The sequence below is a fragment of the Anticarsia gemmatalis genome, chromosome 3 (assembly GCF_050436995.1).
Source record: "Anticarsia gemmatalis isolate Benzon Research Colony breed Stoneville strain chromosome 3, ilAntGemm2 primary, whole genome shotgun sequence".
NCBI classification, from domain to species: domain Eukaryota; kingdom Metazoa; phylum Arthropoda; class Insecta; order Lepidoptera; family Erebidae; genus Anticarsia; species Anticarsia gemmatalis.
Window position 1 is genome coordinate 5135334 of NC_134747.1, and position 24664 is coordinate 5159997.

Sequence of the window (24664 nt, forward strand, 5' to 3'; positions counted from 1 at the left end):
CAGATATTTGTATAGAGAATGTTTTTGTAGTATTATAAAACGGTGAGGTGGGTGAGGATTGTGGGGCGGGGGGGTGAGGTGGGGTGGTGCGGGGGCGTCGGCGCTATCTGGTCGACGGAAAAGGCGCCGTATCCTGCGGAAGATAAGCGCTAGCCTCATCTGCCCGCGACGCTACCACCGCTCTATGAGCGACACGCTTTGTTTTTACGAAACTGTGTGTAGACACTGGTTTGAATTTTATTTTATTTTTGTACTGGTTACGTCAAAAGGGTAGGTACATTTTTTTTATTTAATAAAGTACTTTTATTGGACACGTGTTTCACGGAAAGAGTTGTCTGGATCTTAATTTAATTCGGATTTCTAAGCGGATAAACCGCGTAGAATCCTTGCTTAATTCCTAACCAAAACTTATTTATCTAAATGATTAGGCAGCTATCAAATTTAGATGGAAGAATTACTTACATAAAAAGAAATGATTTAATACCTAATCATGATAAACTATTTTTCAATTTAGATATTTATATAATTAACGACCAATAATTTGAATTTGTACACTAAATTAATCTTCGGCTTTTAGTTCCAGATTCTGTTGACAGGTTACGGAAGTAAAACGCAGTTTCAAATTAAAATTTTATGTCAAAAACGATAGCGATGGCATAATCAAAAATAAAAATTTGAATATAAATGTGTTTGTGAAGCGCCTCAATATGTCAGACCTCATAAATGAGGCGTTAAACTTATGTTTAATCGTCGTTTAGTTCCATTTCCTCGTGATACGGAACTCGTTTGGTTATCGCGTTGGCTTTATAAAGAGCTGTCATTGCCCGTTAGCCTAAAAAGACTAACCTACTCGAACTGGTTATAGTCGATTAACTAATTTACAACCTCTGAGCAACCCTACGTCTATCTTAATCTGAATTAATAAACTTTGTAAGAATAATGTACGATTAGATAACATTCCAGTTAAATTAATCATTTTAAGTGATTGATGAAAGATAAAGGTGTGCAAAAATTATCAAAACATCTTGGGTCTGTTGACGATTTGTAAATAAACAATTCGCGATTATATTTAATTTTATGGAAGAGTTTGGCTACTTTTATTTACTTTCTCCAATGCGTATAATAATAATAGGTACTCATGGGGAAACGCTCGAATAGATAATAACGTTAAGAAAAATGACATATTAGTGTGTATGTAACTCTTATTTCTGCACTTTTTACAGTCTTTACCAATTAAGAAAACGACTCTCTACCTACTTACTTTGTAAAAACCAAACTACTATGTCTTGAGAATACCAAATATTTCACTGGAGAAGACTGATAGATAGACATCTAATGCAGGAGTTATCTTCACAATACACGCAAACAAACAGGCGGTACTGTACCGTACCTATATTGTACACCGCTGCAGAGAAAACATCAAATGAAATCTATTCTGAATGCGACGGGACATGATTGGGCTGCAAATTCTATTGTTATGTTGTTGCTTTATTGCGCTTGTTAGTTATATGGCATAGAAATCAATTTCAAAACTAGTATACCACTATAATACTTATGTTATGTACCTATTACCAGGTACGTTCGATGCTAATGACATTTTTTCGCATTGGCTGTGTATGTGATTGCGTGTGCGCATACCATACTGCATATTGTAAATAATGTATGCGGCATAGTTCGTGCTCCATTTACGTTATCACGACGGTAAATTAAAATTATGCTTGTTATTTAGAATTGTGTGAGATTGCCAATAGATAGGTACGTGGCTACGTGGACGTGTACGACAAACATACTGGGTTACTGTGTGCCTACATTATGACTTTACTACCACTATATTGTTATCTCACTTGCGTCAAGTAGTTAAACACTTAAATATTTTCCTTTATGGTTCTTGGAAACTCCTCACTGTAATGTGAAGAATTCCCGCTCGTTATTTTACTTAGTGGAAAATTATAACACTGAAATAATACTTAGCGCATAATATATCCATAACTTGATTATATCGACATCTCTCAGCCATATTATGTGTCATCGATTGTTTCAAATGTGGAATGATTCTGCAAAAGACCGTTACGCGTATAATACCTGCATGCAATGTGTATGTATGTGTGTACAATGTTAGTGTGAACATACTGAACATTGGTTGATTGTTATTCAGTTCAGCTGTGGAGCGAGACATGATGCCGGGCGACGTTACTCGGCGACGATCGAATCGTGGCTTCTAGTGCACGAATGATTCGGAGGTCGATGTACGACCCCTCCCAGCAAGGCGATTGTCTTGCTTTGTCCTTATCTAGCGTCAACATTATTTTTATGATGTCATTATCATCACAAATCATTGGAACAGTTGTGACTGATTACTTTATTGATTGGCTTAATGTAATTCATATTAAATTTGTTGTTATATATGAATACCTGATAAAGTATCTGATTGTTATATTTTTATATGCTGTTTATTATAAAAAGATAGCTTGTCTAATCCGAATAGAGCTACGAATAATCAAATGTGAATGATTCTAGGCACGTAATGAATGCATTTCCCGGTGATGTTTCTCACAGCTTTAAATAGATGTATTTCCAAAGTCAAGAGTTATCGACAGTCATTATTATGCATGTATCGCTCTCGGTCCATTGATTGTTAGAAATCAGAACACAATTTGCTCATTCAGTGCTATGCGTGCGCGCATTATCAATCTGTTATCAATTCTATTATTAGATGTATCTTTACTGTAATACATAGTATGAAAATAGACTCAATTACATAACTGTCATTATACGTATGAATGACATCTCATACTACATTCATTCATAATTTACTTACTATAACTTACAACGTACTCGTGTCTGATTGCTCGCTTAGATAAGGTATCCATTACAGAGACTGAACAAATTGTATCACTGAAATTAAATTGTTGTATAGTTTTATTGTCATTTCCTTGAAACAGACCATTAATAACGCTGGAATTGAAGAAATGTGCAAAGTTGTTGACATTTGGCACTTTACTAGAGGAATTATATCGTGTTGCGTTGACTCGCCCACTCGGCCCGCTCGCCCGCGCAAATATGAAATGTGCTACAGTTAGGTTAAGCTTTTTAATCTAGGTTCTGTTTGCGTCAGTCTCTTAACCTTATTTGGCAGAGAATATCAAAACAGTTCGTAATTATTTGTATTACTTGTAAAAGATTTGGGTCGTTGTGTTATCGATTGAAAACTGAACTTTAACCTTAACGATTTACAGTTTGCTTGAGTTATTTCGAAAAGCGATTTTCCGAGTTGGCGTTGTATGGTTTTTTAGGTGGACGATGGCTTAATTATAACCAGTCAGGTGACGATTTGAATAATTTGTTTGTATGTATGTGGCCAAAACAGCTTCCGAAAAGGTGGTAGACAAAAGACTGCGTCATCGCGTCTGCAGACCCCTTGAGTTGGGCCTTCTAAATTACACACACATGAGTCACCACTCGTCTACCTTCCGTGTTAGCGACCAAAGCAACTTTCTGTTCGTACCCACGTCATTATGTCCATTTTGTTGTGCAAATTTAAATATTTAGCGGGATTCGTAGAAATCATTACCGCGGTTTCTTTACGTACATATTGGTCAGAAATTCGAAAGATAACCGCGTTTTCCTGCTGCGAAACAACCAAGTCTTTACAAACTGAATATACTTAGAATATATAATTACTAAATATAAATTACCAATAAATTGATTAAGAGGAAATCGCATTATGTTCCGGCATTAATTCTGACGTTTAAAAGCAGATCTGTTTAAATGTGCCATAACTTGACTACCTATTAAAATCGAGACCGAAATCCATATTTTTGGGCAGCATAATATTAAAAGCAGACATTGTAGTATCGCATATTTTTCTATTTATAAACACAACCAGCACTTAACAAAAACAATACATATTAACGTGCTATCTTTTTTCGTTCAGTGTTGTCAGTTTTTCAATTTAAATTTTCCTGTTACTTTTAGACTTTGTTATTCTACCGTTTGACCTTACAATGTTGGAGGACGAAACGGTTAAAATTAAAAAAAAAAGCTTCGACACAAGGTTGTAGTTAAGTTTGACGTCAACGAATTAGCTCCTCTTTATCTAAGTAATAAAATAACAAAAAAAATCAAAATACTACTTTAATCAATGCTACTAATATTTGCTCCGGCAGTTTAGTCTGCGTAGTTATGTTTTTTCTTCTTACGGAGCGTAGTATGCTGTAGTAGATACAATGAATATACCCTGGAGTCGCCTAGCATTGGCCTCGATCCAGGAATAGGCCATCTACAGTTCAAGTGTACGCCATTTCCGGTATATAATTTTACGCCCGACCGTTTGTCGGCGCCACGATTGTAATATGCAGTTGTAGAACATTTAAGTCCATTTTAAGCTACAGAGGCTCTTCTCTGTTATTAATTATGTTTCTAAGTGGTATCTTTGTGTTACATGCTTTGCTACTTAGTGCAACGATACTTGGACGTGAATTCTTGTTATTGGACTTTGTAAAAAATATGGCCGTGGTATTTTCCGGTGAGCAGCGAGTAAAACCCTTCCCGTGATTGTCTGAAGAATTACTTTTTACGTCCGACAACGCCGATGCAGCGTTTTTGTTTCATGTACCTGTCATTATTATAACTTCAATGCTAATACTCGCCTTGGGGAACGTATCTCATTGTTATGATTTGATAGTGTTATAAAGGAACTTAGACAATATTTATGCACGTACATATCAGATAGGTGAGGCTGGCTGGTGAGGTATAGCGGACATGACAGACATTAATCAGGCCAAACCTGCAATCTGACCCATGATTCTTCCGACATCTTCAATGGTCGTCATATTTTACCCAACCTATACAATGCTGAAAAGTTTTACACCATAGCTTGCCTCATCGTCCATTGGTGAAATAAGAATCTTCTTTAAAGCTGTCCGATATTTTTTTAGTGTATCGCGCGCGAATATTACTCAAAAACGTAAAAGTGAGAGGACTATGCGGTTTTCTTTTGATATGATTAGAAATAAGTTTCAATATTTTATTAAAATTATAAAAAGGCACTGCGTCAATATTTTTGAGGTAATGCAAAGCTCATTGATATTAATGAAGAATACACTCGTAGGTGTATCGACGTGATTGGCTGTAACATTATTTTTCATGAAAGGCTGATGGCGTGCGTCAGTACTCAGTGCGTGGGCGCCGTCGCGCCGCCGCCCTGCCAGCGTCAATGTGGGCGTTTACCCCAGAACCTGCGACGTAGTCGACGTATACCGCCCTTATTCATCTCTCACTAATCATGAGCACCTATCGAGAAGAATAAATCGCTGTTATTACTATGACGTCAGTGAAATCAAACAATATTATAACCGCCCACTGTCGGCTTTTCATGTCATTGTGTGATCTGAAAGATATTTTTGAGACCAATGGTTATGTCTTGATAATATAGCCATCGCTTTACTAAGTTTTATAAATTTTACGTCGTCTTGACAAGGGTGATGTTTGTGTGGAAATCGTAACGTTTACTCAGAAGAAGTTTGAAGACTGTTTATTGTTTACGATGAACGTATACTATTTCAGAGAATCTTATCAAAAGTGGGCGTTTCTATCCACGACATGGTACTTACTTACTATCTATTAATTAAGTATTCGTAATATCATTACAGTCCATTCTGACGCTATTAACTTATTTACACAGACATATATCTTACCTAAATGTATGTTGCAAAGTACTTTTTATAGCATTTACATCTTATAAGAATCTTAATAATAAACTGGTCCCTAAAAATTAATTCTTTACCTGTTAACAACATTTCCACCGTTTTTCTCAGAGTCCAATTATTTCACCATTTATTTAGATATCCATTTCAGGTAGGCAGCCACATAAGTTGATTACTATTTTCGACTGTAGCCGGCCATTGTTTTGACTTTGATGTATGGATAAAATAATAGTTCTAAAAGCTTTGTGACGGCTTGTTCACGTTGTGTGGGAGGTGTGACGCGTAGGCACTCAGTTGTGCGAAAAATTACCCATTCGGTAAAGCAAAAGCCTTTTTGTTCGAAGTATAATACGCCCTACCGACGTGGTGACGCCAAGTGACAGGCCGATGTGACCGTTCCCGTCTGTTGAAAATGTGTAATGATGAATGAAAAATAACAATCTTACATATGATATATATTTATGAACGTTTCTCCGAACCGAATATTGTCATGCTTGAAATTATGTATGCAGTGAACGACGCGCTGCCGATTGATACACTGATGACAGACAATATTGATCGCGGCGACGGTCCAGCCGTTCAACTAAAGCTATCTATTAGTATCTACATCTCTAAAATCACATGCGATGTTACACACACAACATACAACAGATAGTTTGAGTTTAACGTTTGAATTGCACTACATGCACCTATAATCTACTCATATTAAACTAACTTGGACACAATGCAACGAATCAAGTGTCTGGCCAGCTAGCGTGTGGATCAATCATAATAAAGATTCTCACTACTGCCTCTACAGAGTCCGGCTTGGTCGCATTTACTATGTAAATGAATTCGTGGAACGACTCTGGCGTTCGTCCGAGACGATCTCGCATCTTCCTTTTGCAATACACGATATTTGGGATTCCCGGCTGGGAACCTTTAACGGTCGCGCAAATATTAACAACGATAATCGTTTCTGAGTTTGTTTGCAGTCAAAATGTTTTGGCCAGAAAAATAAGTAGCCTTTTTCGGTAGTAGGATACTTACATACTTAGTTCTTCTGTTTTTATTGAGTTAGCACTGTAATAAACGTTGTCTATGGTATTTTGTTTAGGTTAACTTCTTAATGATAACGCCATATTTTTAAATCTCATAATAACACACTTCACGGATGTCATAAAAAGAGCAAATAACTAAATTAGGAAGGTAAGTTATAACTAAGTACTACAAGCTAATTGAGATTTTAATTTAATAGCCGCTATTGAAACATAAATTGATGATGATAAACAATTATGAATTGCTTGTTGTTTATAAGTTATTGTGAAATAATAGCCCGATATAAAGTTAATAGGTATGGTTGCAAGATAGTTTCATTGTGAATCACGCGCCCGTATCCTACATACATTGAATATCAATGAGGTTGCAGTAGTTCCGTTTTCTAACTTTAGCACAACGTCCGACGGCCCACTCCGATTTTAGCAACACCATTGTTACCTATACCTGGTCGAGTTCCTCAAAATTAAGGCAAAATGATGAACGACCTGAATACATCCGCATGCACATCATATATTGTTTTATATAAATAAAACAATAATTGAAAAATAATACACAATATTTCTTGCATTACCACAATGGATAGGTAGAGTCACTAAAGGTGAATAAGTGTATGTAAAGTTGCGGTTTCTTACACAGGGAAAACCACTAAATAAATCATTAGGTAGTTATACAATTGTTACCAACCCAAGATATGGTCAGATAAATTAAATTCTATGTAGGTATGCTAAGAGGAAAAATCTCGTGTTGTTGTGATGTTTCTTCGGCGAACCTGCTTTTTATCGTAAATTATAATTGTAGTCGGATCGATAGTCGACGTGAGTGCACGTGCGTCAGCGGCGAGATTACGCTTCGTTTCAATTACCCGCACACCGATAGGAAAATCATAAAAATGTATTCGCCAAATTGGCTCTGAGCTAACGTGAAATCGATGCTAACCTGGCGTTCGTAATTTATATGCTGACTATACGCGAAAAACGAAAGATACGTCTGTATTTGCAAATCGAATTTGCGGGTTTCATTTGATAATGATTGTTGACAATGATAATTTACATACGCCCAAGCGTGGCGCTGTGGATATGCGCTAACGTCGCTACTAATACGTAATTATAACAAGTTATGACGTGGCACCGGTGGCACTATGTGCGAGGGCTGAGGGCATCGAGCGTACGCTCGGCCGTGACCCTGGCAGAGCACCTCTATCGAGGCGAGCCGCTCATCTGTAGGCACGACCCTATTTACATAACAACGCACGTAGGATCCGGCGTTAATAGCGAACGCCACGCCATCACCTCCCTGCATTTATTCAATTGAACAAGATCGAGAGCAATAGATGAACGTCTTGAGAATTCAGGGGGACGGGAAAATTGTCGTCTGCCGCATTATTTGTTCTGAATGATAGATTGATCGCGTGTGGACGACGTATTTTTATTTATTGAATGATTTTATCGAAGACAGGTTTATTAAATACTTTCATAATCGACTAAAGTGCATTGCATCGGATAGACTATATTTCTATTTCTGAACAAAATTCGAAACTCGGCTTTCAAAAAGCTTTCTTCAACGATTATAAAATATTCTTGACCAAAGAAGAGCATTTCCCTTACACTTTGAACATTGGAAAACCCAACGTTCTTGTTTATATTATATCTTATAAAATACGTTGTTCTGTTGATAGATAAGTTGGTATGAGTCAGATGTTTGACCACACTAAACAGTAAAGGAAGTTTGTTTCTAACAACGTTATCGGAATAATATTCATGACAAGGTCCATTCTGCTTCAGATAAACACACTATTTGGCTGAGAATTGTAATCACGTTGGAAACATAAGGATGTGGTTTCGTCGCGGACTGTATTCAAGGCTGACTCGATTAATGTAAACGATCAATTAACGACTACTTCTCAAGAATATCAGCTTCATTAAATATTTATATTATGTACTTTAATAGGTAACGAATGAAAGTGTGAATATGCTTGATACTGATGCACTCAATACGAATTTTGTCTGTTTTAGAATTCACGACGCAATAACAAGGAATTTAATAGTTCTGACTGTTGAAATATAGAGTCTTACCGGTTTAAAAGAACTATGCACGTATGTAAAAATGATGTAAAGCGTTCCTTACGCTCAATCTAGATAATAAAGCAAATACTAGATTTTTAAAACTCGCGTTGCACAATAATATGTAGTATTACAGAAATAATTGCCCATCCTGAAAAAACTGGATGAGGGTGGTACAAGCCAAGGCCAAGCCTTATTTATGTAAGGGCAGCGTATGCACATTATTCATAGTAGTAGACTTATTATGATAAAATCACAATTAACTATGTTATGAAGCCACGCCGCATAAAAATAGCTATCTCATTACGAATGTAATAGTAGTTGTTGATGGTATGTGACCAGGGTATTCCCCTAGACCATGAATGTGGATCATAGTCAGCAAAATCGAGGATAAGTTACTTGTATCAAATAACCCTTACGTGTCCAAAGTGGACACCATTATAAACCTAACAATAATTTCTTGTTACTGTACAAAGAAGAAATATAATTTAAAAATAAAAATGTATACATTCTAATCACACTATCTTATTTCGCCGTTTGTAGTAAAATGAAAGTAGAACTTTGGGGATGACGTCAGCTAGGAATTGTTCACCATAACACAACACATAAATGGAAGAAAAAACGCAATATTGAGGAGGGCATTGTTCTAAAAATAGCCAACTGTTGCGTCTTTGTTGTCTGTTGTGTTGTGTCAAACATATATCGTACACGTTCCGGCGATTCTGTCGTCCCTAATCAAAGATCGTATGCCTTATCATCCTAATCTGTTCAACCTTTACGATATCCAAGATCACACTTTCAGCATTGTAAGAGGAATATGATAAAGTCGTGAACTTTATTCGACATTTCCTGTTAGTGACCTCAATGAATAATGCTTACAATAAACGATCGTTGTTATGTAAAGCTATCAGTAGAGTCAGTTGGTAAGTCATAAAAATCGAATACTTTTAGTGCACCAGTAGTAGGTGTACAATAAAGTTATCTAGCGTATAATTCTCCAGCGGAAATGCAAAGGTTTCCATTACACACTTATCAAACAGACATAAATGCCTGTTGAGTTGCATGTCGTGTAGTTACCGCTGATAAAAAATATAATGTTTGTTATCATTTAATCATCTGTATCCGCTCATATAAACACGGGGAAATACATATTTTTTGCTTGTCCGCTTTGAATATGTAATTGTAAAAATGCCAATATTTCCAATAATAAAATCTGAAGACCGTTTCATTTCTCTTGCATGATAATTTAATTGGTTTTATTGAATGTCTAATAGGATTGAAACTGAAATGAGGTTGCTTTTTCTTTTTAATTTACTTCATCCCTCAAAGTTCTCAGACAGTCTGTGTGCCCACGATGTTGTCAATTAATTAAGTTGGAATACTTTCGGTACTTATGAATAGAAATAGTTTGAAATGTTCTACCGGGGTGGATGGACGGTTCTATGCGGATTTCAGACAGACATCTTCTATTTTATAGGTAGCTAGAATACCAAGCGACAAAGCCTTTAAAGAATATGATTATGGAACCATTCATTCCTGTAGTTATGCAAGGCCACAAGATTTTATTACGGCAATCAATCACCGTGGCCTAATGCATCAAAATGTTGATTACATAGGTATCCGAGATATGCAAAGATAAGTAAAGGTAGTTATGAATAAAATTGCATGCCTGTGCATTTATCGCCAACAATGTGAGTGATGTGAACTGATGTGCCATGTGTATATCCTTGTAATTTTCCACATTATATTAATTGATTTGTCCTATTCATTGCGAAGTAAATAATTCATATTTATTCATATTTATTTATGTACTTATATGTTAGGTACGATTTAACGACAAGTACATATGAGTAGTTTCTAACTTGAGAAGAATGTCTAAGCATTCCGAACAGCGAGTTCAAATAATGCTCTTAGATATAAATTCATGTTATCTCTGTCTTTTACCAAATATACATAAAGTAGTACCTACCATGTACATTCACTAATACTTAATGATAATTGAATAATTTTATATTATCCTTACAAATTCGGTTGCGTCAGTCGGGTGAACAAATGGTGTGTTTGAATACGATACCTAAATAAAATATACTTAGTAACAGTTTCAAATAATACAGTGTTTACCACAAAGTTCCCTTCCACGCACATGAATGACTACACATATTGTTATTGGTGACTCACAGACCACGGCATACTGCCGACGACTCATTCATGTTCACACAAAAACTCAACAATTAGTTAAATACATATATGTTTGTAATAAATACCATCAAATAACATTAAATTGTCATGTGTGGGAATTTAATGGAGACCATTATTACCTTTGCCGGCGCGGATGTTGTACATAAAATTGAATATCCAAATGTGCTAATAGCTCTTTTTTTAGCGAATACAGAAATGCAGTTTGTTAGTTAAACAGCTATACTATTTATATATTTACAATATACAAAGAAAAACGAAACAAAAATGAAGCTATAGACATAATAAGTCGTCCATGTCTTTGTCAATCGGAAACGCATCCAAAAGGCTGGTTGCATTGCCACGTTGTATGGCAATGCTAATGCGTTGGGCTAGAAACATTTTGTTTAGCCATGGATGTATGTTGATGTGTATACAGGTAACCAGGTACTTCACCTGACTATTAAATCACATGTTATTGTCCCTTTGTTTGTGTTGATAAGGAAAACATAATCTAAATTCGAAGAAGTCACCGATGAAGATAGATAACTTGATAAATACATACACTTAAGCGCTTCAAACTAATCCAGATAGTGTGAAATAATCTTAATGAAAAACAGTTTTTTATTATATCGTAGTATCCTTTCTGTGTCCTACTGCTGGGCAAAGGTCTACCCTCTTTCCTTCCAAACCTGTCTGTCTTGTGCCCTACTCCGCCACTATGGACCTGCAAATGCCGTAAAATCATCATGCCACCATCATCATGGTCGAAAAACAAATGAAAAAGCAATATTTTTTCTCCGTCAAATCGTTTTAGTAACGAGTAGGCACGAGCATCGTGGTTTCAAGGAGCTCCGCTCATGCCACAATCACTGACACAGATTGCGAGCTCATCCACGCAGAACTCGTGAGGTGCCATGACAGCACCCCGTTTAAAAGGCAAATACGGTCACGACGTGCACACACGGATGTGTCGATATCGACGTTACGATACGGCTTGTGCAACGCCGCACTAATGCATCCACTAGAGAAAATCAGCCTAAGAAATATGACGCAATTTGCACGTTATCTCGTCATCAAATCCTGGATGGTGGTAATAAATACGTTTGGTATACACGGTGCGTTTTAGTATGCCGTATTTCTAAAGGTTTACTTGTTGATTTGACAAATATCAAGAGATATATTAATTGTCTTCTAACTTTGAAGCTTCGCTTCAGAGACTGTCGGTCTATTAGTTAACCAGCTAATGCGGCATGGCTGTATTTTCCAGTTCTCAATGTCACAGAAATTATTAATTCAAAAATAAACTAGTCCCAAACAAATGCCAGTCTATGAATAGTCAGTGTATTTATTTTGGCAACATATATACTATCCATGTGTTTCCTGCGCCGTGGCATTTAAAATAGCCGTTTTAATATTCAATGGGTACCTCCTAGCCACTAATCATTGAATTCTAAGAAATTACCGGGAACTTGGCGGATGGCTCGTAACGACTGTCATTGATGTTTGCATGACAACTGAGACCGCCAGTCACGATATGTAAACACCAGAGCCAGCTGCCCTTTCAGAGACTTTTAACGTCGCAACATTACCACTTACCACAGTGTAGAATCCTTGAATGGAACAGTTTTGCCGCCTAGACTTGTTCCATTAATAATTATAAGGAGCTTCTCTAGGTCTCCAATGCATCGTTGGGTAAGGAATAACGCCAAGGGTCTATGCAAACAAATCCATAAAAACCAGTTCTTCAGTTAAGATTCTTGACTAAATTACTAAAATACGTATTAGGATGCATTCAGTGACGATTTTGAATAAAATTAATTATAGGTTGTGACATTAAAAAATGTAGATGTTATATATATAATTATAGTATGTAGCTGTATGTTTAACAATATAAAGTGGCTGGCAAGTGACATTTTGTAATTGGTGCATCGATGAACAGGTTTTTATGCATCGATACGAACATAAAATTTAGATTGACCTTGCTCACTGCGACAAACGCGCGCAAATAACCAACTAGGGATCCTTGTTAAAATACCAACAGAACGTTATTAGATAGTTGTCGAGTGTGCAAGGTCTCTTACTTTGCTCCCATTCGAAGTTCTTCTCACCCAATATGAAAAAAGCGTGACGAAAAGACACTAGATGAACGGTCTATTGTAACGGTTTTTGTATTTGTTAACACAAAAAGTTTGACATTTTTATTTGTATTGTTGCAGATTGACGTGCGTGTCGCGGCTGCGTGTGCGTGTGCGCAGCGGATGCGGCGCGGGCGCATGCGTGCCATGCTGTGCTAGTGTCCGACATGGTGGGCGTGGGGGTCGCGGAAGGGGGAGGGGGCAGCGCGGGCCCCGGCGACGGCTACTACGGCGAGTACTACCCCCCCGAGCAGTACTACGTGCCACAGGAGATGTGTCCGCACCCATCGCAGCATCCCCAGCACACGCATATGTGCACCGTACTCCCTGAATTTGGTTAGTCATTAGCATTACATTCTTGATTGATCTCTATCATCATTGGCAAGCCTTTCTCGCTTCCAATATCCTCTTTGCATCATTTCATTGCTTCCCTTATATCTACAAAATTTGGAGTATCTTCCTATTTTTAAATACATGGATGCTAAATCTGAAGACTAATTTTGCAAATTATTCGTCTTTCCACCTAATACAACTCTTGACTAGATAGTTCCAGAACATTGCTTAAATTGCTTTTGACACTCATTCAAAACGATTTGTTAACTTTATATTCATATCAGTTGATCGTATTATTTATGAGCTGAATTAATTATAGTCCTTTAATACGTTCAAGTAAGATAACCTATTCGTGTGTATAAACATTCATGTTTTATTATCGTTGATAATGTTATATTACACTGGTTAAGTGATCATACTTATTGGAGCCGAACGTTATTTAGTACCTTCTTAGCATTATTACGATAAAAACAGGTATTTTTATTTGTAACTGTAATTGGTTTTGTTGCATATCTACTTTGTATGCTCGACGACATGAGACTGTGGTTATAGAATTAAAGCAAATTGTAACTGTTAATGATCAGTGAGATTCACAACACTCTGTTTGCCGATCCAACAGCTCCGGGTTCTAGTTCAAGGATTTATTTAAAGAAAGAAGAAAAAACGAAAACATGTCCCTTGTTTTTGAAAAAATACAAAGTGTAATTCAGTTTTGCACATCATTTAACTATGTTAATTTGATAATTGTCAGTTATTACTAATGAATGTAGCTTAAAAATATGGTTATGTATCTAGCCTTAGCAGTCAGTACAGCCACATTATAATGACGAAATTTATCTCTTGCAAAATATTTTATGGAATTTGAACATTACAGAAGATTACAGAGTTATTGTAGTCTAAATCAGTGGGTAATTAGGGCTGGCTAAAAATAGCAGCTCAACAAACCACATTCAATTAGTGGTTGTGTCAGAGTTAAGTAACCGTGGAGAATTAAAACTGGAAAAAAACCCTTTTACTGTGGCTCGAAACAAAGAGCTTGAAGGCTCTCGTGGGATTCCTAGTGCAAGGCATTGCTCAAGACTGCGGTCGCGTTGCATCGCGAGCGCGCTCAAAGTCTCAACTATGCGGCACGTTTCCGCCGCGAGCGGTTAACACAAAAGCGGATCATCCGACAAAGAACGACTTCTACGAACACCCAAAACACGTTCATTCATAACCGCAAAGTTACGGGGCGGAACGGACGGCGGCGTCGATGTCAAAATAATGCGAAATTAACTCACCCATGACGTGGCGCGCCGACCGCCCGCGACCGTCCCGGACACCGGACGACCAGCACGCGAGCTGCCTCCCAAACATTATCAGCTGTGTTTATACTACATAAATACCTACATAATTATTCTAACCGTTAACGTTTATATTATTTATCTTATCGAGAGTAAAATGTAAACATTAAATAACATTACGTGGTTACTCACTATAAGTCCAAACTGGGCTCTATCATTTTTTTGAATTATTGGATTAAGACTTGATTCATTTAAATTATCAAAGAGTTGGTGTTACTTTATGTTTTATGGCTTCGTTGATTTTTGTTTGTTATCTCTCTTCATAATGTGCGTTAATGCGTTTATCAATTACTAAATTAACTTCTATATTTAGACATTTATATCAACTTTAACGATGAGCGGAATATCCGGCTCAACAGTGGCGTGTTATTGTAGAGGATGTCGCGCAGCGTCCAGAATGGAGCTGATGATGTTGATGATGTTTTTATAAGCACAAAGATTTTCATATGAAAAGGTTCTTTTGGAACTTTTTGTTCTCTAAAAATCCTGGATCATCGGTACCACAGTTTTTTTTTAATAGAAATTGAATCCAAAAACTTTGATTAAAAAGCGTGCAAATAACATTGTAAAAAAATCTTATTTGTACGTTTGTGCTAAGCAACCAAGGAATTTTGTTTTTGTACGTATTTTATACTAAGTAAGAACATCGCATAAACATTGTTATTTGTGTAAGCAGTCAGTGAACCGCGCCTGTAAAATAATGATGATGACCGTCGTTTTTATTTATATTAATGTTCATACACAACGTAATACACGTGCGTATTTTAGACGTGGCCATACCTATATGTGAAAACGCCATAAACCTCTAATAACATTAGTATACTTACTTATTATAAAAAAAAACATTGTTCCCACGATTATAACACCAAGATACAAACGCTTACAAAATTATAATTACCCACTCTATTTACCTGTTAAGAACAATGGATTATTTTATTGATTTATTGATGAACAAGGTATTCTGTTTATTTTTGTTTAACATAAAATACTAAGTTAACAATATTGTAACTATTGTAAGCACTTGCAATTAATCTAACAGCTCTTCAAATGAAATATGTATCTAGTTATTTAACAAACAGCAGGCAGCGTATAAAATCGCTTTATAATTGCAAGTCTAAATATACTCTACGCTAAAGCCCACAAAAATACCCTTACAAGTAAAATCAGCATTTAATAAAGTCCCCTACGATGCAAATCAAATTAACAATAAATCAAAATTATCATTAAAAAGATAGCCAGATAAGTAAGTTAAAAAACATAATAATTATAATGTTATGTTGTATTGATTGCAGGTGGTATGCCAGTAGTGACGTCAGGCACGATGATGCCGCCGATGATGCAGCCGGTGATGGACGAGAACATGCGCCACTACTTGGTGCACACTCAACCTCACCCTCACCACGCGCCGCACCACCAGCCACCACATCATCAACCACACCACCAACCACCCCCGCATCATCAACCGCCACACCATTATGTAAGTGACATATTTAATTTTGTACTGTTTTGTATATCCCAGGTAACTGGGTTGTGGAGGTCCGATAGGCAGTCGCTCCATGTAAGACACTGGTATTCAGCTGCATCCGGTGAGACTGGAAGCCGACTCCAACATAGTTTGGAAAAAGGCTAAGCTGATATACTGTAGCGCGATTTCCTACGGTCGGTATCGAAAGTTTGACATTTAAAATATACTGCCATAATAGTTTCTATGACGCCCGTTAGAGGCGCTGAACAGATTTCCATATAAAACATGTTTCGATAGCTAGCCGGTTGTCGATACTCGATAGTTGTAGAGAATGAGACTACTGATTTCATCTTCCAGGCATAATTAATGTCTGATGATCTAGCTAACTCTGACGATTTTTAAAGTGTTAAGTTAAACTAAGTCAATTTACGCCTAGTGCAGGATTAGTGATAGATTTCAGCTTAAAAAAATACCACAACAATGTTTTTATACCTTTTTCGGATATACATTTTTTTTAAACTACAAGGCGTAGGTTTGTCTCGGACACGATAACATTTTTCTTAAAAATCCGGATGTACTGAGTCCTTGTCTTGCCGGTTCGGGTCCTTGTCCGGTAATAAGGACTTTCCTATAAAGATCAACTTGTTGGGTTAGAAAGTGTATGTAGTTTAACAAGTTCCCGGCATGTTAATGGGATTTATAAAACTTGTTTTTCTGGAATTAAGCAAACATTCCTTTTGACGTTTAGAAGCAAAATGCAATATAACATGCATAATGCGTCGTGTAGGCAAAACTATTGTAAACCTAGGCGTAGAAGTTGTATTTCGTACTTCTATTAAAGTTATTTTCAAAGTAAAATGTGATTAACATTTAGCTTAATACACTTTTTATCGCAATGTAAATTGGTAAAATGGACATTTAACGGAATCAAAGCTAATATGATTACTTCCTACAAAGTACAATAAACTTAGCGAGAACATTGTCCTCTCACGTCGCCTCGCCTTATTGTCCAAGCATACCATAATCAGTTCACTGCCCCATCAAGGCCGACATAGCTAATAATATTTTTTACCATCGCTGCTAATCGGGCAGCACCTAAAAAATAATTTTAATGCTTTTGATAGAAAATAATGACTAAAGTAAACTAAAATACATTTAGTAAATTATGTACCTATATTTTATTTACGTTTTCTTATACACTGTACACACCAAATAGTTGTAAAACATAAAATGCAAGAAATAATTAACAACCGTCAGGTGGTTATTCACTGTTCAGTACCAAAATTCAAATATTAAACTTGTTAAAAAAAAACAACGTAGCTGTTGCTGTGTTATATAAACTTCAGTTATTATAATTTTGCCCGTACATAATATTTTTATTTTAACTTTAATGACCAATAATATCCAAAAAAGGATAAACCTGAGAAAGTGCATCATTTCTGCGTTTAAAAATACAAGTGTCATTGTCACTGTCAAGACTGTCAAGTGCCAAGTAAAGTAAATTGTCAAACAAGAAATCGTTGATGTTTACAATACAACTCGAAGCGAAGCTTGGCGTTAGCGTTGTTTACGTGGAATATTAGAATTGTTATTGATAAGTTTTATCCTGGACAATCAAGTGATATAGCGCAGTATTTCAATAGTTGTGATATTCCTACATAAAAGTTTCAATGATGCCATCTCATACAATGGACGAATTTACGTGAACCTACTGTGTAAACATTTCCGTTGATTATATTGATTGTTTCGCTTGTAGATTTAGCAACATTCATAGACATTCCGCTTTTAAATTTGTGCACAGGCGTATCGAGTTACCCGACTATTTTCAGTGAGTAGGCGATATAAACAAGTAATGCAGTATTGGAGGTTAATCTTATCGTGGCAACGTTATACCGGTCGCGTATGAGTGTTATCACGAAAAACAGTTGGCGTTCAGTAGTACGTGGCAGTGACGTCTACTAAAGTAAACGAAGTCTAGAATAAAATAAAATAAATTATTTAAAAAAATGAGTGACCCTGACCCCGCTAAAGTTAAAAGTTCACATCGAGAAGAACATGCTCAGGTGGGTTTGTTTGAGTTTCGACTGTTTAATAAATAAATACCTACTAGTTTTTATATAAGAGGGAACAATATGCTATGTAAGTAGTTTCGGCTAACAAGATTTAAGGTACCCTATCTGGATTATCATTTTATCATAATCACTGATTTGTGTGTTGTTATTTATCTTCGTAATTTTATTATGTTGATAAACTATGACATAGTTTTACATTGCTTCAAAACATATTGGAGTTGGAGCATTCTTTTTAAGTTATTTAATCAGTATTTCTAGAAAAAAAAAAATCTAAAACCACTGAATTCTGAATAAGCTAATAGAATGTCAGAACCACTACCTAAATTTTGTATTAAAAATTTCTAAATTGTGAACAGTTTTGACAAAAAATATACCTAATTAGACTTAGATTCTTTTTGAACGAATATTGGCAAACTTGAGATGTATAAACATATACTTATTGATAAAAGTAAAATGGAATATTTAGAAATAAGATATTCAGTTAGGGCACTTGGTCTGTTTTACTATTTAATAATATAAAAAATATGTGGACCTGGATTACAGTTTATATTTTAAAATATTTTTAAATTTTCCAGCCAATTAATTCTAGAAAATGATGTAGACAGTCTTTGGCTATTGTGATTAAAGTATAAAAAATGTGATAAATAATTTAGACATTGTTTTATCTTTTCAGGGCCCAACTAATGGTACCGGGGGTCCGCAACATTTTTATGGTACTGGGTATTATCATGTACCACCACACATGCAGCAGCATTCCCCACCACCACCAGTCTACCAAAAAGATGAGAGGACTCAGCGACAGTACAACAAAATGAAGAGGAAACTGGCTAGCAGAAATGACAACAATAGAAATAATGGCATTGGTATGTAAAAACATATGTATTATCACACCAGTTGTACCTAATGGTGTAGGCAGAGGTGTAAATACACCCATGTTTTGCCATTAGCAATGTTAGTTCCATGTAATTAAGGGTGAGCCGATTGCCATTTACCAGGCATGCAACTAATTTCCGGACTACTGTTGAGAAATTTTTTTAATTGAATTAGGAAAGACCAAAATAGTACTTTACCCAACTTGGGAATCAAACCTGGGACCTTGTGTTTAGCTGTCGGATGCACTGACCATGCCAGAGAGACAGTATTTAATGTTTTATTCAAAATAATTTAATCACATTAGTAGTAAATTTCTGTGGTGATACATTTTATTTATGTAAACTCGATTCATTCATGGTTTTTTGTCAACAAATAAGTGACTTACAAAAGCAAATTTTGAAAAATACATGAGCTTGTTGGCTAATATACAGGGTGTCCCAAAACTCAACGATAATCCGAGACAGGATGAAAGGCCAAGTCATACCGGTTCTAGGAAAAATAAAAAAAAAATTCCATATCACTTAGTTCAGCAATAATAGACATTCTTCAAAAAAGTTGAAATTCCACACCCTTGGTCGCATTTTTAAGTCCTGTGATCACCAATGTCACAATTTCGCTGCGTTTTTTTTAATTTCGTGATCTTTAATAAATATGCTATTAATCGTAAAACAAATTTATGCACAAAACATTGTTAATTTACTAAAAAAAGTTAAGTTTTAGTGAGTCATGGTTCACAAAAATATCGTTAGTTAACTTTGACGCTTCATACTGAAAAAAAAATGTACTACACTACCCTTGGCAAGTTATGTCAAAAGTTGGCGCATTTAATCAAGATTACAAAATGGTGCAACACTTGCCACTTTTCTTGCCATTAAAAATGTTATTTTTATTTGAACGAAGCATGTCCTCACAGATGGATCGGACACAGTGGTTGAATTTTATGGCCCCCTCGTTCCCCCGATCTAAATCCAGAGATATTTTTGACTGGGAATGCATAAAAGAAAAAGTCTATTCGAAATCAATACAAAATCTATCAGAAAATCGCCAGAAAATTGACACAGCGTCAGAAGAAATAAATACAAGAAATTTTGCACGTCTGGTGAAAAGGTCTTTTGTAAGGTGTTGCAGAGCCTGTATTCGTGCCAGAGGAAAGCAATTTTTTTTTAGTAAAGAGGTAATTGAGTTAGTCCATAACCAATATTTAATGTAATAAACATAAAAGGTAATAATAATAAAAAAAAAATTGAACGAACCATGGTTCTTATTTATTTTTTCTCCATGAACTAAAGTAATTCCGAATTGTTTTCCTCTGGCACGAATACAGGCTCTGCAACGCCTAACAAAAGACCTTTTCACCAGTTGTGCAAAATTCCTTGCTATTATTTCTTCTGACGCTGTGTCAATTTTCTGCCGAAGTTCTGATAGATTTTGTATTAATTTCGAATAGACTTTCTCTTTTATGCATTCCCAGTCATAAATATCTCTGGATTTAGATCGGGGGAACGAGAAGGCCATAAAATTCAACCACTGAGTCCAATCCATCTGTGAGGACATGCTTCGTTCAAATAAAAATAACATTTTTAATGGCAAGAAAAGTGGCAAGTGTTGCACCATTTTGTAATCTTGATTAAATGCGCCAACTTTTGACATAACTTGCCAAGGGTAAAGTAGTACATTTTTTTTCCAATATGAAGCGTCAAAGTTAACTAACGATATTTTTGTGAACCATGACTCACTAAAACTTAACTTTTTTTAGTAAATTAACAATGTTTTGTGCATAAATTTGTTTTACGATTAATAGCATATTTATTAAAGATCACGAAATTAAAAAAAACGCAGCGAAATTGTGACATTGGTGATCATAGGACTTGAAAATGCGACCAAGGGTGTGGAATTTCAACTTTTTTGAAGAATGTCTATTATTGCTGAACTAAGTGATATGGAATTTTTTTTTTATTTTTCCTAGAACCGGTATGACTTGGCCTTTTATCCTGTCTCGGATTATCGTTGAGTTTTGGGACACCCTGTATAAATCATTAACACATCATTGTTTATTCAGTTGCCAATAACACATTTTATACACTAGTATGTAGTATACTACTACAATGAACAGATTTTCTGAATAATTGCAAAAAACATATGATTATGTACACATGATAGATTGTTTTTTAAAGATTCACAAACATTTTATTATATTCAGAAGTAAACTCGGGTGCGAGTACTCCGTCTCTGTCGCCGCGCAAGGAGCTCAATGGTCGCGGCGGTGGGAGTGGCGGCGCCTCGTCGGGCGCCTGGTCCGAGGGCGAGGGCTCGTCCGCCGGCGCCTCCGTGCAGGGCGACGACGACAACGACACGCAGGCTGTGCTCGATCTCTTGTCTGCCACACGCACACCTCAGGTATAAACACCATCAATATCTTTATTACCAAATTTTTCTTACTTGTTGCATCTTTTTAATTCATACGTCTGGTTTTCAAGTCGTTATATTTTTGTGTCTTAATTTTTCTATTGTCATTGAGAAAATACTGCCTGTCGTTGTAGGTCAGAGAAGTGACTCCGACCAGCGCACTAGTAACATGGAACTCACCGCTACCAGAAGGTGTCACAATACCCGAAACCGTCGAGTTGACCTACGATCTACTCCTCGGCGACCGCGGCCGATACAAAGCTATCTACAGCGGATCTTCCCTATCTTGCCGGTAAGTGTTTCGATACGAATTTTCTTTCATCGTCTTACCTACAGAATGGATTATCTAACTCAGTGGATATATTCGAACAGGGTGCGCGATCTGCGGCCGGGCTGCGAGTACTCGGTGTGCCTGCGGATCCGCTCGGGCGAGCTGACGGGCGACGTCACCGAAGCCGCCAACTTCCGCGCGCCCGCCGCGCCGCCCGACCGCATGGCGGCGCCGCGCATCACGCAGCAGAACCGCACGGCGCTGCAGCTGCGCTGGAACGCCGCCGTCGACAACGGCGCCCGCCTGCTGCACTACATCCTCGAGATGGACGACGGCGAAGGCTTCGTCGAGGTCACTCGGCCGCGCACCCGCCAACATACGGTCAACAACCTCCGCCCGCAGACCTGCTACCGATTCCGAATGGCCGCCGTCAACGAGTGCGGCCGCAGCGAGTGGAGCGAGGAGGCGGTGGGCTGGACGTCGGGTTCCCCGCCACCTGCGCCCGCCCCGCCTGCGCTACTGTCGGCGACCAACGACGCTCTGGTGCTGGGCTGGGAGCGCCGCGCCGACGAGGAGTTCACGCTGCAGATGGACGACACCGCCCGCGGCCACGGTTTCTTACCCGTGTTCTCGGGCGCCGACCGATCCTACCGGTGCACTGGCCTTCGGCGGGCCACCGACTACCGTTTCCGTCTACGCTGCGAAACGACGTACGGCCAGGGGCCCTGGTCCACCGAAGTCACGTTCCGGACTGTATCGGAGCGGCCCGGACCACCCGGACGTCCCACCGCCCGCGGGCGCATCCACTCGCGGGCGGTCCGTCTGAGGTGGGATCCACCTGTCGACGACGGCGGTGCCACCGTCGAATGCTACACGCTGGAGCTAGACGCCGGCGAAGGATACAGGGCCGCGTACCGTGGGCCCGAGCGCGAGGCGCACTGTGACAGGCTGCAGCCCGGTACTCCTTACCGGGCGCGAGTCCGATGCGCTAACGAAGCTGGAGACGGAGAGTGGTCCGCCACCGAAACCGTAACGACTGAGGCGGCGTGTCCCGGAGTGTGTGGTGCGCCCGAATCCGCCGCCGAACCCCGCGCGACGCTACTGGCGCTGCGCTGGCGCCCGCCCGACTGCACCGGTGGCGCCCCGCTCACCGAGTATCGCGTCGAAGTCGCCGAGGAAGGCGGTGCCACCCGTCTCGCCTACCAGGGACTAGACAGCGAGTGCACGGTGCGAGACTTGACTCCCGGCCGCGACTACCGCGTGTGGGTAACCGCCTGCAACAGGGTCGGCGCGGGCCCGGCCTCGCCCACCCTCGCTTTCAAAACTGCGGCGGCCGTGCCCGACGCGCCCGACGTGCCCGTGGCACGGCTCGAGGGCGCCCGTGCCGCTCGCCTCGAGTGGACGGCGCCGCGAGACAACGGCGCGCCTGTGCTCGACTACCGACTGGAGATGAGCGCCACCAACGTCGACGACGCTTTCGCAGAGGTTTACCGAGGCGTCGAGACCAACTGCCTGGTCGGTCGCCTGACTCCCTTCTCGCCGTATTTCTTCCGTGTGTGCGCGACCAACGCGGCCGGACGCGGCTCCTGGTCGGGCGTGCGCGATCTGCTCACCCCCCGCGCGCCGCCCGCCGCGCCCGCCGGCCTGCGCCACGAGGCCACGGCTGACAGCCTGCGACTGCACTGGCGCGCGCCCGCCAGCCACGGTGCGGAGGTGCTGAAGTACCGGGTGGAGGTGGACGACGCGGAGTACGACACGGACGGCCCCACACCCGAGCGCCTGGTGGAGGGCCTGGCGCCCGACACGGTGTACCGCGTGCGCGTGGCCGCGTTCAACGAGCTCGGTCTGGGCGAGTGGTCGGAGGAGGCGCGCGCCGCCACCAGACCTCCGCCCCCGGCACCGCCGCGCCTGCGCTGCGCGGCCGCCGCGCACAATTGCCTCCGCCTAGAGTGGGCGGCGGCGGGCGGCGAGGGCGCGCAGTACTGCGTGGAGATGCGCTCCTTCGAGGCGCGAGACTTCCGCCCCGTGTACCGCGGCTCGGCGCGCTCCTGCAAGGTCAAGAAACTGCGCGAGGCCACCACGTACGCGTTCCGGATACGAGCCAGCGACGAGCGCGGCGGCCGCGGCGCCTGGTCCGCGCCCGTGGAGGCCGCCACCGCGGTGGCGCCGCCCCCCGCGCCCCGCACGCCCACGCTCAGCGTGTCGGCGCCGCGCGCCGCGCTCGTGGCGTGGGAGGCGCTCGACGACGCCGAGTACGTGCTGCAGTGCGCTCGCGGCAAGGACGCTATCTTCAAACAGGTGAGCGCGCCGACTTTTACTTGCGGTGGAACGATTTCGTTCAATTCTAACTTTTGCTTTTTCAGTCGACTCCGGTATTTTTTACTAATTATGCAAAAATGCGTTCGATCGGTGCAGGTGTACGCGGGCAACGAGACGCAGTTCCAGCTGGAGGAGCTGGAGGCGGGCGCCGAGTACCAGGTGCGCGTGTGCGCCGTGCGCGGCGGGCTGACGGGCGCGTGGTCCAGCACGGCGCGGCTCAGCGTGCCGGCGGCGGCCCCCGCGCCCCGCCCGCGCCGCGCCCGCGCCCCGCGCGCGCTGCAGGCGCGGCACGTGGCGCTGCTGATGGCGGCGGCGTTCCTGCTGCTGGCGGTGGGCGTGGCCGTGCTGCTGCAGCGCCTGGTGGAGCCGCGGCCGTGACGCGCGCTGGCGGCGGCGCGGCCGCGCGCGCTGGCCCGCCTGTAGCCGGGCCCGCGCCGCCCGCAGCCCGGCCCGCGCCGCCCGCAGC

The 24664-nt window shown here is 40.2% G+C and overlaps 1 protein-coding gene across 4 annotated transcripts in view; it reads left to right on the plus strand.

The window, feature by feature from the left end:
• Positions 1–24646, plus strand: part of mtgo (miles to go) — a 46668-nt gene extending 22022 nt beyond the window's left edge. For 3 of the 4 annotated variants that reach the window (XM_076135940.1, XM_076135939.1, XM_076135941.1), the window contains 7 exons: positions 13198–13452; positions 16085–16269; positions 19003–19192; positions 21403–21599; positions 21743–21900; positions 21981–24177; positions 24295–24641. In XM_076135940.1, coding sequence (XP_075992055.1) covers positions 13284–13452; positions 16085–16269; positions 19003–19192; positions 21403–21599; positions 21743–21900; positions 21981–24177; positions 24295–24576 — 3378 coding nt within the window. In that variant the 5' untranslated portion in view covers positions 13198–13283 and the 3' untranslated portion in view covers positions 24577–24641. Of the gene's footprint in view, positions 1–13197; positions 13453–16084; positions 16270–17834; positions 18321–19002; positions 19193–21402; positions 21600–21742; positions 21901–21980; positions 24178–24294 lie in introns of those variants that run through there. The other variant, XM_076135942.1, reaches the window with a different exon arrangement.
• The last annotated feature ends 18 nt before the right edge of the window (positions 24647–24664 follow it).